The sequence below is a fragment of the Venustampulla echinocandica genome (genome assembly GCF_003357145.1).
Source record: "Venustampulla echinocandica strain BP 5553 chromosome Unknown scaffold_0, whole genome shotgun sequence".
Lineage (NCBI taxonomy): Eukaryota > Fungi > Ascomycota > Leotiomycetes > Helotiales > Pleuroascaceae > Venustampulla > Venustampulla echinocandica.
The window spans coordinates 6,882,499-6,902,234 of NW_022474205.1; the positions used below are offsets into that span (position 1 = coordinate 6,882,499).

A 19,736-nucleotide genomic window follows, 5' to 3' on the forward strand; every position below is an offset into this window, starting at 1 on the left:
ATTAGTAATATAGATTCTAGTAAAGTTGTTTACCAATTCTAGTTCTAATAGGCTGGTAGCAAGTTGTTAATACTAAAGATGCGGGGAAGTTTTAATTATTAGTAGGTATACTCGACCGTTGGTTAAAGACTTAAGGTACTGTTTAGCAATACCTAACCTTTCTGCTTTCTGCTTTCTACTTTTACATGCTTGTATACTTGTACTATATTTGTAGTCTAGCAAGGGAATATCATGCCTGGTAGAATAAGAATCTCCAAACTAGCACGTATGCTCAGCTACGTCGTCTTGTCATGTTTGTCGTGCTGTTTCTCTTCTCGTTGCCCTTCTGCATATGATTTCTCCAACGCCAGAGCCACTCCACGGCTCTGTTCCATAAAAGTTTCGATGTACTGCTCCATCCCATCAACCGCACGCTGGGCTGCCTGTCTCGCTCGATGGGCGCATTCAGGCAGTTGGGCCATCCATTCCCGCATCAACCTGACCTCCTGCTGCGACTGCTCAATGTAGCGAGTCAAATACTCCATCCTCTTTTTGAGGTCGAATCCTAGGGCCTCGACACCTCTACCAACAGCGAAAGATCTCCCTGGACAGAGACGCTCAGCATCTAGACGGCTGGCCTCATGCGCCTTCTGATAAACTGCCACTTGCTTCTCTGCATGACGAAGCCTAATTTGAATTCCTGGCACCCCGTCTCGCTCACCAGCCTGCACTTGCTTAGCCTCCCGCTGTATTGCTTTCAGACTGCGCTGTTTCGACCAGGAGTCCTCGCGCAGCTGCCTCTCTTCCCACAGCAGCAGCTCTTCGGGCTTCTGGCATAGTCCATCCGGACAGGCATGGTCGCTCGCTTCTTCTGCCTGCCGGAGTTCCTTCAGAGTGCATCGATTGCTTTGCTCCGCCTGCCACAATTCCCAACGCGCGAGCCACTGTTCGTCGTCCGTTTTAGCTCCCGCCAGTCTATCTCTCAGCTGCCGCATGGCTGGATGGTCTTCATCTTTCAGCCATCCCTTGAATTTTTGCACTTCTCGTATCGGTTCCTCTGAGACCCACTTGGCTAACTTAGCGGCTGTTGCACGAGCCTGGTCTACTAGGAAAGCATCGCCGTCAAAATTCGCATTGGGCCAGCCATGTTTGCGGTACAAAGGTTTGACGATTTCTGCATCCCACTCTCCCCCAGAGACCTCACCGCCCCCCGGGGTCTCAATAAGTTCGTGGTACCACTGGACGATGTCGTGGAGGACATCACCAGCCGGCCGGCTATCCATATCATCGTAGAGTCCTTCACCCCCTTCACTATCTTCCTCGTCGTCGTCGTCGTCGTCGTCGTCCTCCTCCTCCTCCTCACATGCCTCCTCACTCATCACTTCCTCGCGCACCTCTTCCTCACTTACCTCTTTCTTACCCTCACTTGTCTCTTGCATAGCAACCGTGGGTGCCCCACGTAGGTTGTGATCAGTGCTTCCGCAGGACTCTTGATCAATAATTCCTATGCAATGCCTCCGAGCATCGTAGATGATAACGCTGTGGTGATTGCCTAGCATCGATAGAGGCGTCATCCACGGGCGCATAGCCTCTTCTTCGCAGTCGGCATAGAACGGATCACGGCCTTGTTCCACATCCTCCTCCCGGCGGAAGTCTGCAAATTGACCGCCTTGGAAAAAGTCCACTCCCTCTGCCCCAGCCGTATCTATATAAGGCAGGATACTGTAGAGGTAGATTACGGAGGCATCTAAGCCACATGAATGATACTTTGGGAGAACATCATCAATATTGTGAGGGCCCTCATAGATCCATGAAGGGTCGAGGTATCGCATACGTGCGAGGGTGCGGTAGATTTCGAGCATGAGATCAGCAACCTCGTGCAGCTGCGCTTTCTGAGACGGTGTGAGGTCATCCATGATTGTCGAATCCAAGATGGAGTGATTGGAGGAGGATGGGATTGAGAGATGCAAACCTGACACTAATTTCTTTATTCGAATTATCTTCTAAGGTAAGTCTTTATATGCCGTGACCTAGCAGTAGGTAAGCTATGCTGTTAACAGCATCGCTCTGCTTCCTTCGCCCAAAGAGGCGCAGCAATATTCTTTATTCCTCAGGCTGTAGTAGGATAATCACGTCGATGCTTCTTCATTTTTAATAATAATAATAAAGCTCATAGCGTCAGGTGCCTCGTTCTGGGTGGCTGACGAGCCTGAGGCCAGGGGATCGCGGGGTGATCACGTGTCTTCTCTTTCCCTCACCGCTCACGGCAAAATTAATTGTTGATTGCTTGATTCGAAAATCAAACCCCCGCCCCCACCAACTGGAAGAATAGGTACTTCGATGTTTATGTCCCCTTCCTCCTATCCGCGACCTCCTTCAAGCATTCTGCACACACTGCGTACTCGAATGACCGCACGGCGGCATCAAATTCAACATGGCTACTTCGACTGCATCCGACAAACTCGCGCTGATCAAAGAGAATCTCTCTGAGGTGCTTAATGTAGAGATTATTGAGTCTGTGTTGGCCGAGGGTCGGCCCCTCAAAGTTTATTGGGGTAAGTTTTCAATCTTCACTCGCCTTTTGGGGAATATGTCTCTGGGTAATTTATGCTGATGGCACAATGGTTATTAGGAACCGCTCCAACGGGTCAAATCCACTGTGGATACTTCGTGCCCATGATTAAGATCGCGCAACTCCTCGCCGCGGGCTGCGAAATACAGTGTCTACTCGCCGACATCCACGGGTTTCTAGACAACCTCAAAGCTCCTCTCGATCTCGTACAGCAACGTGCTGAATATTATCGACTCACAATCTCGGCCATGCTTGAATCAATAGGCGTACCGACCGAAAAACTGCGTTTTGTTCTCGGAAGCTCCTACCAAAAGAATCCCGAATATATTATGGATGTATACAAGCTCAGCTCCTTGATCACAGAGCATGACGCACGCAAGGCAGGCGCAGAAATCGTGAAGCAGTCGAGTAACGCACCATTGAGTGGCCTTCTGTATCCCATCCTCCAAGTCTTGGATGAACAATATTTGGACGTTGATGTTCAGTTCGGAGGCAAGACGATTGATCCAGTTTCCATATACTCACCATGGCGTGTCTAACTTCAACAAGGTATGGATCAGAGGAAATTGTTCATAGCTGCCAAAGAGTGGCTTCCTAAGCTGGGGTACCGCGAAGTATGCAACAAGTTCTTCCCCCTCCCAAAGGTTGAAGCTAACGGTATAATAGCGTGCACATTTACTCTCCTTCATGGTACCGGGAATTAATGGAGGCAAAATGAGTTCGAGTGACCCAGGTACTTTCCCTTATACTTTGACGAGGCCCAACTAAGCATTACCAGATAGCAAAATCGATATTTTGGATTCCGCCGAGGTGGTTGCCAAGAAGATACGAAAATCTCTCGCCGTCCCTCGAATCGTCGAAGAAAATGGACTTCTGGCCTTTGTTGAATTCGTTCTACTCCCGGCCGCAGCTCTAAAAGGACGTCGAGAATTTGTGGTTGACCGCAGTCGGGATGGTCTGGAGCCGCTGGTGTACTCTAACATCGAAGAAGTACAGAATGATTACAGGAATGACGTGGTATGGCTATCAATCTCCTCCAGTGTAGAGGGAATACTAAAACCTACTAGCTGAACCCTCAACTACTAAAGCCAGCGATTACCCAGGCTCTCCTCGCCATTCTTGCCCCTATACAAGCCAAGTACCAGGAATCAAAGGAATGGCAGGAAATCACTTTAAAAGCATACCCCCCGGTTGAAAAGCCGAAGAAAGAAAAGAAGGCGAAGAAGGTGGGCACCGGTCATCCTGGGCGCCCGAAAACGCAGATACCTGAACACATAAAAGCCGCAAAAGCCGAGGTGTAATGTGTATATAACTTCGTAGCAACAGCCGGTACAGCGGGCTTCAATGCTGATTTGTGATCCATACCACCATTCCCATAGCAGTGGACGAGTAGCTCTGCAGGTATTTACATGACGGTTTAGAGGCTTGGGGCTTACAGTGGAAATAATATTCCTGCAGCGGATGTGTCGTGCTCCGTAAGGCTGGGCCAAAAAGAAAGGCGGCCAAAGGGGGGTTCTTTTGGGATCCTGGTATAAAGTTTTGCCAACCTGCTTAATTATGACCCAACCACATTCCGAAACGAGGCCCCTCCGGGTTTATATCAGAATTAAATCACAATTAATTAATACTGGACCCTGGTGACAATAGTTGAATATCTCTAAAACTTCTACACCCTTAAGAATCTTTATTGTAATCAATATACCAAGTGCTTGTATAGACAGTGAATAGACAAAAATTGGGCTAATACAGATTGTTGTTGTCCTGATACCTTATACATAATCAGAAAACCCGATTTTGCTGTTCTCGTCAATCTCTCGCCACGCCAAGCCATATCAAGCAATTTTTAACATTATTTGCTCACCAACTCTCGACCTTGTCTCCGCCCCTCAACATGGCTTCCTCTAGCCCCTATCCAATCTAGCTGCATCTAAAGATGGACAATCCTCCTAACAAGAGCTTTCGAGATGCCCAACATCAAAGAGGACGGCGGAGATGCCCCATCCCTGCCCGCGTCCCTAGACATCAAGTGCATCCCGCCCCCAACACGTGAATAAACAGAGCTAACCATTTCAAAGCCCGCTCAAACTCTTCGATATTGCAAAATCTGAAGGACGGCCACTGTTTGCTGCGGCACCGATGGTGCGGTATGGCAAGGTACTGTTGTGCTTTCTCCTCGATTTGATGGAAGAGCCAAGTTCTAAAAACCCTGCAGCTGGCATTCCGAGAAACCGTAGCACAATATGGTGTTGATTTATGCTGGACGCCGATGGTGAGTTCTCTGTTCTTTCCTGCAAGATATTTATTAATCGGCTCATATAATGATAGATCCTGGCAAAAGAGTTCAATCGCTCTCTGCTCGCAAGGCAAAGTGGTAAGCACGTGGCCCTATTCGTCCCCCTTTTACAAGCAGCTCGGGCTGTCATATCTTGACCCTTCTCCGTCACGTTCAATATAATTCTTATATACAGCACTAACTAAGCCATCAGATTTCACAATATCGCCGGAATCACCCCCAACAATTTGTCAGTTCGGAGCCAACTCGCCCCTGGAGCTCTCCCGTGCCACATCCCTTATTGCGCCCTACGTAAACGGGATCGATATAAATTGCGGATGCCCACAATCCTGGGCGTGTGCCGAAAGTCTCGGGGCAGCATTAATGAACAAGCGAGAACTTGTTGCATCTATGGTTAAGGCTGCAAAAAACGCTCTTGGTAATGCTTTCTCTCTTCTCTACCCCTCACTCCCAGCCCCAAATCAACTTTGAGGGCAATAAGCATGTTATCAAAAATTAAAATTAACACCATTCCCAAGAATCCCAAGGCTACGACTCCCAAAAAACCATCTCAGTCAAAATCCGCGTCCACTCGGACCTCCGCCATACCATAGATTTCATCCGCACCGTTACCGACGCGGGCGCTTCATTTATAACTATCCACGGCCGGACTCGCAGCACACCGTCCTCCAATCCCGTCAATCTTGACGCAATCAAGCTCCTGCGTTCCCACACGCCTCTCCCTGTTCTGTCGAACGGCGATGTGTTCACTCTCTCCGATGCTTTGCGCCATGCCGAAGATACGGGCGTAGATGGCGTTATGGCAGCTCGAGGGCTTTTGCTGAATCCGGCGCTGTTCGACAGGTCACGTGGAGCTGGGTATGAGCTTGGGGAGCGAGAAGGAGAAGGATGTACCTGGGATGTCGTGGAAACCTTCATGAATAAAGTGAGCAGAGAGCCTATTCCATTTAAATTAGTGGTACACCATTTGGGTGAGATGTGCGGAAGCGACAGGGGGCAGAGGGGAAAAGGGGCATTATTGAACAAAGAGGAGAGGGCAAGGTTAGTGGGGTGTAATTCATTTTTGGAGGTGATGGATTTACTAGATGAAGTTAGGGAGGATCAGGGAGGTTTAAGGAGGTTGTGAGAGAGAAAGACAGCGATTACACAGATAGGTGAGGAATAAAAGCCATGTAAAAGGCCAATTTAATTTACGCTTCAGAAAAGCCCACCGCATTTCTACAAACCTCTGAAGGCCACGTCCCACCCGTATTATTTTCGTCCAGCGAATGAGAATAAAGTCCCAGCTTAGGCGCTCTCCTCCGGCCACACATCATACCCAAACGTATCCTTCATATTCACAAATCTCGTCTTCCGGTGATCGGCCACCATATTTATAGCCTCAAAATCCTCATCACTTAGAGAAACTAACTGGGCATTACTCCGGATACGTTCCGGATTCGAGCTCTTCGGCAGGACAGCATAACCTCTCCTCAATCCCCAGGCAATCAACACCTGTGCCAAAGTGGCATGGTTTTTCGCCGCTACAGCAAGGAGTTCTTTATTCGTAGACACTTTCTCATTTGTGCCGGGGACTTGGTTTTGTGATCCCAGAGGTGAGTATGCAACGGGAATAATGGATTTGGAGAAGCAATAATCGATGAGCTCCTGTTGGGGGAGGAATGGATGGATCTCGACTTGGTTGACGGCGGGTTTGACCTTGGCGAAGGAAAGGAGGGATTCAAGTCCTTTCTCTGTCCAGTTGGATACACCAATTGATTTTGCGAGGCCTTGCTCATAGAGGGATTCCATTGCTCGCCATGTTGGTTCCGGATTTTCAGTTAAGGCCTTGTTGATGACGTACTATTTATTTTCGATGTTAGAAACCGATTTCACAATTGTAGATAGGGGGCATCTCTAATACCTTTCCATCAGGCCCAATCTTCACCGTCTTGTCTGGATTGGGCTCTGATGCAATTGGCCAGTGGATCAAGAATTGATCCACATAGGGAGTCTGCAGATTTTTGAGGGAATCCTTCAAACTCCATTCAACATCCTTCGGCGCATGTAGATGATTCCATACTTTGGTGGTAATGAAAATATCTGATCTCTTGATGCTGGGGTTACTAGCTAAGAATTCCCGTGTTCCTGATCCAACTTCATCTTCGTTGAGGTAGAACCAGGCGCAGTCCAGGTGTCGGTATCCTGCCTCCAGCGCCGTGAGGACGGCTCTATGTGTTTCGCCTTTGTTCCCCTCACTGGCGAATGTGCCAAATCCTAGCGCGGGCATGGAGAGGCCATTGCTGAGCTTGAGGAGCCCTCCGGTGACTGCTTTTGCGGCCATGTTTTAGGTATTCAGTATGGGGATATTCAGATTGGCTTGGAGATGGCACAGAATAGAAGATTTACTGGTTAGAGGAGACTCTCTGCTATTGAAGGGAGAAAGCACGACTAACGGCATTTCCCTTGCCATGTAAGCCAGGGATAATATTGGTTGGTGCTGTGTCAACAGAACGCTGTGCCCGCCTCCGACCCCGCCTCCTTCGTGGGGCCGTGGGCATCGCAGAATCGCTGCCTCTCAACGGAATGTACTCGTAGTAATTTCGTACGTTCACTACGTAGTACTCTAGTACTCGTATGACGTCGCGGGTTTACGGAGTAGGGGCCGTAAGGCGTTGCGTAGCGCAGTTAAAGCGGTTAGAATGGCGAGAAACTGTGAGGATACCGGGAATGGAGCTTTTGTGCCAAGTGGATGTTACCCGCTTTAGGTCATTTTGGTCATTTCCTTCGAAGCCAATCAACCGTCGGGGTTGAAACCGAGCTCTGAAAAACAGAACTATATTGCATCATGAGTGGGCCGACGGGTAAAACTCGTTAAAAAGTCGTTTTAAAATATCGACGCGTTTGATATCACTTTACGGCAAATGTCCACTCGCTAGCGTAGCGCCTCGGCGTCAGCCCTTAAACCTTCGCCTATTGCAGACTCCAAACTTCACACTTCCACCGCTTCGGTCCTACTTCATGCTTTAGAATGGAAAAAGATCCATATTGCCCGTCATCTCAAACGCTGGAGATTTGATTTCGCAGCCCAAGTGGGCACTAAGTGGACGAGTTCTTCATGCTCTCGAGTCAGATTTCCAGCAGTCTCGGCTTGGGGGTCCAGTCCTTGAAGTCCATCTTCATATCGGCAGCGACGGGTGGAAATGGATCTGTACGTCATGCTGGGTATCTTTCTATGTCTTTTTCCCAGCCCTGTCCTTGGCGTGTTGAATGATATGATTTGCTGATTCCATGTGATTCCACTTTCTTGATATATCTCTCTGACACCCCCCACGGGGAACGTTAACTCATGTTCATCTCGTCTCAAAGCATTCCACTCTCCTTGAACACTTTATTTGCTCGGTACCAGATATCATTACCATAAACACTGAAATTATCACATACGATATTACACCCTTCCTCATTTATCTTACACCATGTCTCTCTTCGGCGACTACGAGATCCGTGACGATGCTGCAAAAAGTCCCAAACCTGGCTCAGCAGGTCATTTGCCCAAGAGATCCACGGACTATGGATCTTCTAAATATAACCACTCTATCCCGATCCCCGAATCCCATACCTCTGGAGCCATTGAGATTCCAGCCACAAGATCACCGATGGCGGAGTCTGAAAATCTTATGCACTCTCTGAGTTTGACGGGCCGGCGAGGTTCCCGGAATAGTTTTGGAGCCTCACTACCAATCCCACGGCTAAAGCGTCCATCACGACTATCCTCGGTGACGATGCCGACGGATGAGCAACAAGCACGACCTGGCATGCCTCCCATCCAGCCTACGAGGGAGATTCTATCATCCCAGGTACAGGACATGTCATCTGTCAAGACTGCGGCCGCCAAGAATATGGCATTCGCTTTTGACATCGACGGTGTCCTTGTTCACGGCGACCGCCTGATTCCCCAAGGAAAGCGAGCCCTTGAGATTTTGAACGGTGACAACGAACTCGGCATCAAGATTCCTCACATCTTCCTCACCAACGGGTCAGGGAAGAAGGAAGCTGAACGATGTCAGCAGCTTTCTGGAATCCTAGGATCACCAATTTCAACAGACCAATTCATTCAGTCACATACCCCAATGTCGGCATTGGCTGGGTACTATAACACTGTGCTCGTCGTGGGTGGAGAGGGCTATAAGTGCCGCGAGGTGGCCCAGGAGTATGGGTTCAAAGACGTTATTGTTCCCAACGACATCTATGCAGCAGATCCCACAATCTCCCCATTAAGGGAGCACTTCACTCCTGAGCAACGCGCGACATCCAACCCAAAGGACTTCAGCAAAGTCAAAATCAACGCGATTTTGGTCTTCTCCGATTCTCGTGATTATGCCACGGACCTCCAAATCATCATGGATCTCCTCCAATCTGAGGATGGTGTGCTTGGGACCCGGGCAAAGGACCCCGTGTCACAACGTATTCCTATCTACTTCTCCCAGGGTGACCTCTTGTGCCCCACTGAGCACCCCACACCCCGACTATCGCAAGGCACATTCCGCATAGCTTTGGAAACTATTTACAAATCCATCACGGGAGTTGAGCTCGAGCGAGTTGTCTACGGCAAACCCGAGCTCGCCACGTATAAGTATGCGGATGAAGTAATGACTTCATGGATGGAGACAATCCACAACGAGGTGCACCTTCCCAAAAATATTTATATGATTGGCGACAACCCAGCATCAGATATCGTCGGCGGAAATATGTACGGCTGGAATACATGTTTGGTACGCACTGGTGTGTACCAAGGCGAAGGCAATGACAAGCAGAACCCTGCCAGCTTTGGCGTTTTTAACAACGTTTTGGACGCCGTAATGGCGGCTCTGAAGAAGGAGCTCGGCCATGATTTCCAGTTTAGCTGGAGCGATTCAATGAATCCGGTTACCGGTAACAAATCCGCCCCGGCCATTGAATAGATGGATAGTGAGCAATGGTGGATGTTGGCATTTCTTTTTTTTCATTGGAATAGATGGACCGGCGTTAGATACCCTCCCTCCTTAAGAAGTGGTTAATTACAGCTGCATTTGCACTAGTTTTAAACAAAGTCATCATTGCTTCGTGGTCCTCTCTGTATGGGTTGCTTGTGTGTATGAGTTGCTCGAGTGAGCTACATTATTTTATGAGTAGGCTCTCTTGTGTTTCCTAATACTGTGCTAAAACCCCGCCTCATGGAGTTCACATTTCCCTTTGTTTCTGCTCTTTTTCACTGTAATATTCTTGCTACTTTCCCATAGACAAGGTCTGTGCTAATATCCTACATGCGCTGCTGGATTTAACCCATTGAATCCTACCACGTATTAGGTATTCTCAATTTTCATTTACTCCTCGTCTTGTATACTTTTGCAATTCCTCTACCCTAGCCACGATGTTTGTTTCATTTTATATCTACTGGCAGCAAGTGCATAACGTCTGTGCCAAGATGACACTATATTACATACTTCTTGAAATAAATTCACAACATGTTCCTCAGCCTGTTTAAATAGCTTGGAGCTTTATAATCTGGGCATGTCACTATATATGCTTTATTCTACTTCTGTGCGTGATAAGTCTCCAAAATTGCCTTCGGTAACTATTCACCTCTAGAGTTAGAAGGCGGTCTGATAAGTGAGTGTACTTACTTCATTATCTTGACCGCCTTGTATTGCCTAAGGTAAACAGATATTTCCTTCCGCATTTATCGACTTAACTTTGAGATCTACAACTTTCATGACAACAACCGTCAAGCGTCAATCACAGAACTTGCTCCATTGCTGAGCTATCACAACAAGCCTGATATTAAGTATATCTTTCTATTCGCATCTTATGATAGCCATGTTTCTCATACTTTCCTAGAACCAAGCTGCTAGCGACCGATCTGTGGAAGACAATGTCTGATCCACCAGGCACCCCTCCGCACCCTACGCGTGCCCGGCGCTGGTCTATAGGACCAATGTTCCCCTTTAAGTGGTCTGAAACCGACTCGGATACACAGACTATTATGTCCTGTAAGCAATGTCTTTATTTGTTCTCTCACGGCGATTCGGTGAGAGGTGAACTCCTTCCCACCATCGCCAGTCGCTATCAGCCAGACTTATAAACAAACAAACATTCTAATACGCCTTTGAAGCTGAGATGGCTTTTGAAGCTGAGCCCGCCGAAGAATTCGCTCTCAAGACCAACCCATTTCTCCCACCCCTTCCACCACCACTCGAGAGCTTAGGCCATAGATCTGGCGCGAACATCCTCAGATTCCCCAACACTTCCACCAACTTCCAGGACGTTGAACTTCCTCTTGACAGCGGCTACGCTTCGATCTTCCCCTTTCATCTATCATCTTACGGCTCTAGAGCTCAATACGCTCTCAATCTAGACGATCCACAAGCTTTCCTAACATACATTGTAGACAAGGCCTCTCTTATACAAGCCGTCGACGCTAACCCTCAACGTATCTTCGACGCGATCATCGCCATGGGATCAGAACGCGAGGATCTACGAAAGCAGCGCGATGCCCTCCTCGATGAACGAGACAGGCTCATGACCGAGCAGGGCGAGCTCCTTGCTGAGCGGGGCGAGCTCCTTGCCAAAGAGGATGGGCTCTTCGTCCGACTGGATAGAGTCCGCGGCGAACTATATGAAGCCCGCAACGAACTGAAGGGCATCAAGCTGAGTTATGAAGCCTCAAAGATGGATTGGGAAGCCCAGAAAAAATCTTTTGAGGAGATCGTGCTTGTGAAGAACAACCAGCAGCTGGTATTCCTTCGGTCTATTGAGCGGCTGAGGCTCGTCATCTCCAGGGGCGGCCTCGATCCAAATTCGTGCAACCACGTCCCCTCTAAGATCATTCCTCCCCCTGAGCTTGGTCTCGGTCCAGGCGTAGATATGAGAAATGCACAGGGTGCGGTCTCGGGTCTGTCTTACACCGGTGCTCAGACTAAGTTGGATCCCAGCGCCGTAAGTATCCCCTTCCTTCTTCCACCTAATCCGATCTTTTACTTTTTACTTCCTCAGCACATTTCAGAAGTACTCTTTCCTCTTGCTCTGCAAATACTGACTAGCATCACCAACAGCAAACCTTCACCCCCGTCCGCGCCAACGACTCACTTGCATCGAGCTCGGCAGGACCAGTTCAGTCGCCCATCTCTCTCAACTCCGTCCCCGACTACATGCTACAGCATATCATCTCAACACTTCCAGCTGGCTTTAAAGGTCTCTGCCCCATCTCAATGTCCTCCCACACGCCATGTGCCGTTTCAGGCTGCCAGCTGGTCAAGCTCTGCCCGGCCTACAATGATGAGATGACTAATACTGGATGCACTGACGATGAGTGTCAACTTGCCCACAAATACCGCACATGTGAGGCAGAACTTGATGGTGCGAGATCCGTTTGTACTTTCTTCGAAGCCTATCGTGGAGGTCGGAATGGCCCGGCAGTGGTTAAGAGCGAGTTAAAGAAGAGACTTGACCACGTCCGCAAGAGAGTTCATCAGGGAAATTGTGATGCGGATGAGTGGAAGAGCCGTGAGGTTTTGGCGGGTTTGAGAGATGTTCATTTGGAGGGTAGATTGCTGGGCTAGTTCTGTGCTAGTGCTGCGGTGGGAAATGGGGGAAGGGCGTTGCTACACTTATGATTGACTGGATTCACAGACTCTTTTCTTTTTTTACTGGATGGATGACGGCGGGCTTTGGGAGTTTTGCGGATGGATGGTTGCCTTATGCCTATTTTACATGAGTGGTACTCAAATGAATTGTGATTTACCTTGTTCGGAACACTTGGTGACTTGGCCTATGAAGATGAATATTTCAATAATAAACGGTCAGCGAAGGGCTACTTGAGGGTTGAAACCAACAGCCATTCAGTCCTCATCTAAATTACCACCCCCTAGGGACTAGCGAAAATTCAAAAGCTTCCAGATTTCACCTTTTTATCGACTACCCTTCTATTCAAGCCAATAATAACAAGCAGGATCCAACCCACCTAGCCCAAATCATCTTCCAGTTTAGAGCCATCATCGAGCTCAAAACAATTTCCATATCCAACATCCCCAAACCACGGTTAGGACAAGGATAAGCCGCTCTAAGCCGAGTTTAACGAAGAGAAATTTCCCTAGAGTGGATAAACACTGTTGCAGTGTCGATCAACTAGGTGGCGAAATACTGTACTTCGTTAAAGCGTCCCTGCAGTAAAGTAATATTTGCCACCCATCCATAAATAGCATCGGTTAAACCGGGTCGCCTCCTTTTATCGCGAGAGGCAAGAGTAGTCCACTCGTAGACCAAAATAAAGAAACCTCTTTTTCCTTTGGACATAGTAATTCGGATTGGGAATACGTCGTACCTCTCGGCAACTCTGCGCTACATGTACCGGGAGCTAATGTAGGTAGTTGTGAGAAGATTCTGACGGCCAGGGGCCGCAAAGCGAAAATTCGAAAAATAGCAACCGGTTCGAATTCACATCTTACCATCCAATCCTATAAAATCCTGTAGGATGTCGAAACACGTAGTTAATTTCGTTAATTTATCATCATAGGTCTATATCCCACCCTGACCTCCCCAAACCCATGTAATATATGCTCCTTTCCCTTTCCGAACGAAACGCGATAACTAAATCCAACCAGCGTTCCATATCAAGATACTCCGTAAAAGACCAGCCGTTATAAGAGCAATATGCAATATGCCATAGCCGTAAGGCATTATTTTGTATTTAAACAAGCAGAAAACGAATATGTGATTGCGAATCCAAAAATTAAAATTACCCAAAAGCGCCAGTGCTATGCAAAACCAATATGCTCTATCATCGAAGTTGATGCTGAAAATGTTATGCCAGGTATCCAAGGCTTTTTGCAGGCCAGATAATATGTGCCGATGAACGAATCGGATGAAAGGAGGAAAGATAGCGACTATCCAAACCTCCTAAAGCCCTCCACACTTAATGTCGGGACCTCAACCCATCTCAGCGAAGGTACGCCCTCGGCCCTACGCCTCTCAACAAAATTATTGCACTCTGCAACCACAAGGGCCCACTCGGCCAGCGCCCTACCCGTGTATTTTGAACTCGGAACTATGGTCCCTCTTCTACTTCCGCTCTGAGAGTCCCCAGTGGCGTTGGCATCTCTTGGCATCGCTTCACGATTAAGGCCTGGTAACCTAGCACCTAGCCAAGCTTGTGCGGCCGCCGGGAGCCTGGGTGGAGAAAGGCGCCTTTCGGCTCCCATGTTGAATCCTACACCACCTCTGATTCCCCCACCCGCGTTGGGCTGTCCCTGAAGTCTCTCAAAATGCTGGCTCCATTCTAGGCTGAATTTAAAACTAAATGCACGATGCGTGCTTGTCGCGGGCGGCGTTTCGCTATCTGTGCTCGACTGCTTAGAGTGAGTTGGTCTTGCACGGGCGAGGGCCGTCTCGCGCCTTGCTTCTTCCAGCGTTTGGGATTTTGTGGGCGAGGAGCCTGGACCATCTGTTGGCGAAGGAGTTGAACCAGGCGTGGAAAATGTAGCTGGAATCATTTTGCCTACGAAGCTCCAACGTTTCTTGTTGGATGGTGCCTGAGGTAAATCGGTCGTCAGTTTGGGGTTCGTAGAATCAGTAGTGTCAAGTTTGCTAAGGTTGGCGAGAGATGAGTGCCGTTTATAAGCTGTGGGTTGGGCAGCCCCTGGGGAGGGCATGATTCCGTCGAAGCTGAGGAATAAACTTGGGGGTGGTGTTTGGTTATCATTACGAATGATGAGGAGCCGCCTTCCTGGAGCTGGATGGCATGGCGCGGTGGATGGAGGGAGGATGTGGGACTTTTCAGCCGTTTGTACCAAATGGAGATAATGTACCCAGGAGGTCTTTATGCGTGATAGGACGACGGAGAAAATTTTGCTATTGCTTCTCAGTGACCAATTACTGAAAGAAGGGGGGAGGGAATACATACGCATCGAGGTCCGAGGATTCTCCATCATCCCGGCAGATCCGCCAGCACAGAAGTCGCATATAGTACGCTCTGACCATGGGGCACCAGTGATTGAAAAACCTATTAAAAGTCTCCTCAGTCAATAGCCACTCCAGGCACATGATCTCTTTTCGACGCTCATCGCCAGAAACCACGCTCCAAGTAGTGAAGAGGAAGGCAAAGAGGCGAATCTCAGACATGCTATTTTCACTCTCGAGCATCTTCTTACAGACGTCCAGCCAAAAATGCCAATCAATAAAATCAGATTCCAACGCATGTGCATAGTGAAATCGAACAAAAATTGTTAGCGCTTGTTCCATAAAATCAGATAGAACAAAACAGGCATTATGGTCGAAAAGCGAAGTTCTTCGAGCTGTGGCTTGCATCATCTTACTAAAAGCCTCCGCGAATGTAGCGCTAGCCAGTTCGTCATCCGAAGGTCGTTCGGAGATGAAGTCACGAAGCAGCATTATTAGACGGTTTTCAGCCATCCGCCTTGCAGAATTGTTCGATGGAAGTGGGAGAGCTGCAGCATTAGCATCCGCCCCGGAAAGAACATCATCAAAGGTGATAGAAATCGGATCCGGTGCGGGTTGCCGGTGTATGGTGGCATCTAAGGCTGTCAAAAGCTGTGCCTGGACGAGGATAAAACCTGGGAGGATGAGTTAGCTGGTTGCTGAGCCATACTAAGCAAATGTGGATATACCTGGAGCGCGAGCTTTTCCGGCAAGAGAAAGTCCCGGAGGCATGAATTCCTCAGCCAGAATATGATAATGCTTTGCAAATACATAGAATAGATCGCTATCTCGGCCACACCACCTTCCCACCCACGGGCCGTACCATGGGATCTTTGCAACCATAATTGGCAGAGTGGGGTCCTGTCGTAGTTGAGCAGCCATTGATTTGACCGATGTCCAACCTAGACTTTGAATATGCGCTGGGAAAGCGGCCACAAGCTCATCCATATCGAGCTTATTCACACGCCTAGGCATCCCAAGCTCATCTGCAGCCCTCCGAAGGACGTCAGCCGGCAATTTCCAGACACGGGCCAGGATTTCCGCAACTCCAGGCACGAAGAAGAAGGCGTACGCAACTGCTTTCCCGCAGAAAGTCACGAGGCTTGCTGGCGCATGTCTCAGGGACATCTTGTCGACTACGAAGCGCATCTGGGAAAGGAGATTCTGAATGAATAGGTTCCGAGTATTGTGATAGACAGATTCGGTCATGAATTGGGTGACAGAGGAGTTTAGAGAGTTGGATGATGATTTGGACCTTGGAAGGCGGTCAGGTAACCGATTTACAGACCGTTCCGATAAAGGTGCAAAGTGTGATGGCGGTAATCTCCATTCTGGCCTTGTCATAATCGCATAGCATGCATCGAGCAAGATTGGGCGATCCACGCCACTAACAGTCTGGTTCTGCCTTCCATCAAGAACCTCCAGAAGTCCGGTCCACCACTTGTTTAATATATTAACTCGTCGTTCAAGATCTTCGGGACGGAGGTTCTTATTGGAAGTATGTGACGCGTGATTTCGTAGAAATGGCAGAAGGGATGCCCTGACTACATTCGTCTTCAATGACCAGGTCTTGGCTTGGAATTTGGAAAAGTCGTTCTCTATCGAACGGAAGGCTGACCAGAGCTCGTCCCGTCGCTTAGGAGCCTCGATACCTAGACTCTGAAGCTTTTCGGTGGAGGGGGCTGCCGGAAGAGGGGGGATCTTATCAGTCGATGTCCGCGGAGTTGATCGGTTGTCCATAGAGCTGCTCGGGAGGCTGCTCGCGGAAGAGTTTGTGGAGTTGAAGTTTGTGAGATTCATGAGCACGCTCTGTGGTCTCTGCTTCATCTTCATCAATGTGGAACTTGTTCTCGAGGAAGGTTTTGGAAGGTTCTCATCGGTTCTGGAGTGTCGGGCCTTTTCCAGCTTCGGGGTCAGTCCTACCGACCGGCAATGGGTGGGTGTTGTACTGCCTGCCGTCTTCGATTCATCCACCGCCTGACCATTGTTGGCCATCTCTTTTCCAGCGGCTCGACTTGGGGATGGTGATCTTGACGAGGCCATCCATGACTTCCGGGCGAATGTTGCAAACGACTCTGACACAGTCTTGGTTTTATTCTCGCGGGATGCTTTGGGGACTGAGGGAACTGGAGGAGCACCTGTGGGGGTTGTGAAGGACGGCTCCGGTGAATTCTGCCGCTCTGGAGAGCCCTTAACTCTTTGTATCCAAGATTTGGGTCGTGCAACCAGAGACTTCCTCCTCCCCAATCTCTCTAGCTTCGGGCGTTCTTCCTGTTTATCCTTCGACGGTCGTTGGCCGGCATCCGAATTTCGTTTCTTCAGAGTCAGGTCCTCATGGTCAGAATATGGTGGGGCATCTGCGGATATTATCCTCTGGAGATCGGCCTCCGGCTGGAATGGGGGCTCCAGATCTGGCAGGCAGGTGAAACTCGCCGATCGTGGGAGGTCATCGTCATGCCGTGCCGAGGGTTGCTTGTAATCTCCAGTGACCAGGTCCGGTAGGCTTGGAGAAGAAAACGAACGGGGGAAGGGGGAGTCCGTATCGAAGGCCGCCGGCATCGTCAACGTGGGACCACTCATGGGAGCTCGACCTGCTCAGAGAGAGCGAGGTCTAGATAGTCATAGTCTAGGTTACTGTCTATGTTAATGTCTGCAGATATGGGTGAATGAGCAGTCGTGGCCAGGACGAGGATGTCTGGCCCGGCCAGCAGGGCAGTTTTGAGATGAGGCTGGGGTACCCGCGCCAATTCGTCGAGGTGAGGTGGATAAGGAGGGTTTCTAACTCTTAAGTGGTGAAACGACAGCACAGCACAGCAGAGCAGAGCAACCAGTTCAATGCTCTGCAACTCGTCGCTCGTGGTTGTGCCTATCCTATCTGTATCTGTGCCTGTGTCGAGAGACTGGGGAGGGCGGAAGAGGCGCGAATTGCGAAATTGCGAATCGATATGATACGACACGATACAGGGCGGATTGTGGGAAGGTTGCTGTCGCAGGTTGATTGATCCAAAAATGCAATCGGGGATTCAAACGAATGTAAGGGAGCGTATAATGCGCACGCAACGGCCAAAGAGGGGAATGATAGTATCACTTGGTACGACGAGGATGGAGGAGAGAAGAGGGGAGGTTGCGGTTGACAAGACAAGAACAACGAATGTCGTCCTCGCTCCCTCACTAGGAGAGCTGGCGACCAATGCACGGTCGATCCGTACAGGATTGTGTGGCTCCCTATGAGGCGATGACAGGACGGACGGGCAGGGCAGGGCAAAGACGCCGACAGGGCAGACAAGGATGATCGATGATCCATCATAATTGCCAATTGCCAATTCCCAATTGCCATGGCGTACTCGTACGCAGACTACGTAGCCACTCTCCGTGAACTCTGCATGAAATACCTTGTCAAAGAGCCCAAGTAAAAGCAGCACCCAGGAGCAAGTTGTAAGCTACCTACCTAAAGATACCTGCTAACCAGCACTTGGGGCACTTGCTGCTTGAGTCTGTCAACCGAGGCTGAGCTATTCTCAAGATACCACGCTCCAAAACACAGGATCGGAGGTTTATGTTTATTATGCGAGTAGCCTGTTCGCGACCCGCGGTACTGTGGTTTTCCGAAGCGATTATTGCACGGCTACGAAGATAGGAGACAGACACATGGCTCTAACGCCATAGGCTTAAGTGTGTACACAGCGTAACCGGGTAAAGGCGAGCCTTTGCGCAGTCCTTAAGCTTACGGTTGTGGGTTGTGGGTAACACCTCATGGACGGTCCGGTTGTAGTTCCGAAAGTATGCTCTCTGTACCACTCTGGTACACACCTGCCACTCCGGAGAAGGTATCTTATTATATATGCCTAGGGGGAAGTTAATAGTACACGCAGGCTCAATCACGCACCGAGGCAAAGAGCCGCCATGCTTCTAGGGAACCTCGGCAGGTCTCAGACGTGCTTTTATCTCTTATGCCCTCAGCCTGTTGTCGAGGCTGTCTTATGTGTGCTCATGCAGCCATGACCAGCGACTCGGTCGCCGTTGCTCCCTGCCGACATGAGACTGTCACCACCGGTGCCTCGTGCCTCGTGCCCGTAGCATCGGAATGCATTGCTTTCCGAAAATATCGAGCGTTTGCGACAGAGCCAATTGCAAAGCCGCCATGATTCAAGATCTGAGAAGGCCTCAGAATCGATAAATTGATGGAGACTTGCTAAGCGCAACCCCCCCTGCGATGATCTCGGTAGTTGGAAACAAGTACCTTGTGGGCCCCTGGGCAATATGTAAGCCTTTAATATTTGATTTCGCGGGATGCGAATCCGGTTTTTGGACCCATCCCACGGCATATACGGCGAACTGTATGATTAAGGGGGAGCACCATGCATTTCAACGCCCTTATCAATCTTAGCTGTGGCTTGCGCTCGCTTGCGTTCTGTTCCTATCAAGCAGGTTGGAGTTTGAACGAGTAATAAACAGAAACATGATTAATTAATAATAAGTTGCGTAGACTGTACTACATGAACCTGCATGTACAGTACATATTAACAAGGTCATGCCGCCATTTCCGTGCAATCACTATGACATACATAGTGCTAGGCTCGTGAGAGTCTATTATAATCGACGAGGGTCCCCCTCAGGAACCGCCAAAAGCAGCTTCACTAAAAAAGGGTTCCTTATTGACGGCTACGAGCAGTTATAATATTTATATGTCCCATCTCACCTTCACCACGTCGTAATGTTTGAAGGTATTGCTTATTGCTACTGCTCCCACCTCTACGCAAGATACTAGCTTAGTAATCCGTAAACACACTTGCAGCTGGTGGGATACCGCCGCTCTAAGAACCAAAAGTTGATCAAAATTTAAAAGGTACCTAAAATTAGACGCAAATATATAGATGTGTGTATAATTCGTATGTGTACATGAATCTTATGAATTGAATAAAATGCATTTGGGAAGCTACC

General features: G+C 49.0%; 7 protein-coding genes across 7 annotated transcripts; 4 read left to right on the plus strand and 3 right to left on the minus strand.

Annotated features, from left to right (window-relative positions):
- Positions 1-275: 275 nt before the first annotated feature.
- BP5553_02153 (uncharacterized protein) lies at positions 276-1,895 on the minus strand (the record flags this gene model as incomplete). Its single annotated transcript, XM_032010776.1, has 1 exon — positions 276-1,895. The coding sequence occupies one exon, from the start codon at positions 1,893-1,895 to the stop codon at positions 276-278; it is 1,620 nt and encodes a 539-aa protein (XP_031874830.1).
- Positions 1,896-2,413: 518 nt separating this feature from the next.
- BP5553_02154 (Tyrosine--tRNA ligase) lies at positions 2,414-3,852 on the plus strand (the record flags this gene model as incomplete). The annotated part of the gene is made up of 5 exons (XM_032010777.1): positions 2,414-2,534; positions 2,612-3,084; positions 3,218-3,284; positions 3,330-3,568; positions 3,619-3,852. The coding sequence occupies 5 exons, from the start codon at positions 2,414-2,416 to the stop codon at positions 3,850-3,852; spliced, it is 1,134 nt and encodes a 377-aa protein (XP_031874831.1).
- A 663-nt stretch (positions 3,853-4,515) lies between these two features.
- Positions 4,516-5,970, plus strand: BP5553_02155 (FMN-linked oxidoreductase; the record flags this gene model as incomplete). The annotated part of the gene is made up of 6 exons (XM_032010778.1): positions 4,516-4,577; positions 4,627-4,705; positions 4,764-4,820; positions 4,877-4,922; positions 5,038-5,262; positions 5,363-5,970. 6 exons carry the CDS (start codon positions 4,516-4,518, stop codon positions 5,968-5,970), a joined length of 1,077 nt encoding a protein of 358 aa, XP_031874832.1.
- A 161-nt stretch (positions 5,971-6,131) lies between these two features.
- On the minus strand, positions 6,132-7,167 carry BP5553_02156 (putative alcohol dehydrogenase; the record flags this gene model as incomplete). The annotated part of the gene is made up of 2 exons (XM_032010779.1): positions 6,132-6,686; positions 6,748-7,167. The coding sequence occupies 2 exons, from the start codon at positions 7,165-7,167 to the stop codon at positions 6,132-6,134; spliced, it is 975 nt and encodes a 324-aa protein (XP_031874833.1).
- A 1,132-nt stretch (positions 7,168-8,299) lies between these two features.
- Positions 8,300-9,784, plus strand: BP5553_02157 (Uncharacterized protein; the record flags this gene model as incomplete). The annotated part of the gene is made up of 1 exon (XM_032010780.1): positions 8,300-9,784. The coding sequence occupies one exon, from the start codon at positions 8,300-8,302 to the stop codon at positions 9,782-9,784; it is 1,485 nt and encodes a 494-aa protein (XP_031874834.1).
- A 950-nt stretch (positions 9,785-10,734) lies between these two features.
- Positions 10,735-12,421, plus strand: BP5553_02158 (uncharacterized protein; the record flags this gene model as incomplete). The annotated part of the gene is made up of 3 exons (XM_032010781.1): positions 10,735-10,852; positions 10,975-11,798; positions 11,915-12,421. 3 exons carry the CDS (start codon positions 10,735-10,737, stop codon positions 12,419-12,421), a joined length of 1,449 nt encoding a protein of 482 aa, XP_031874835.1.
- A 1,323-nt stretch (positions 12,422-13,744) lies between these two features.
- Positions 13,745-17,375, minus strand: BP5553_02159 (Uncharacterized protein; the record flags this gene model as incomplete). Its single annotated transcript, XM_032010782.1, has 3 exons — positions 13,745-14,708; positions 14,761-15,430; positions 15,485-17,375. 3 exons carry the CDS (start codon positions 17,373-17,375, stop codon positions 13,745-13,747), a joined length of 3,525 nt encoding a protein of 1,174 aa, XP_031874836.1.
- Positions 17,376-19,736: the final 2,361 nt, after the last annotated feature.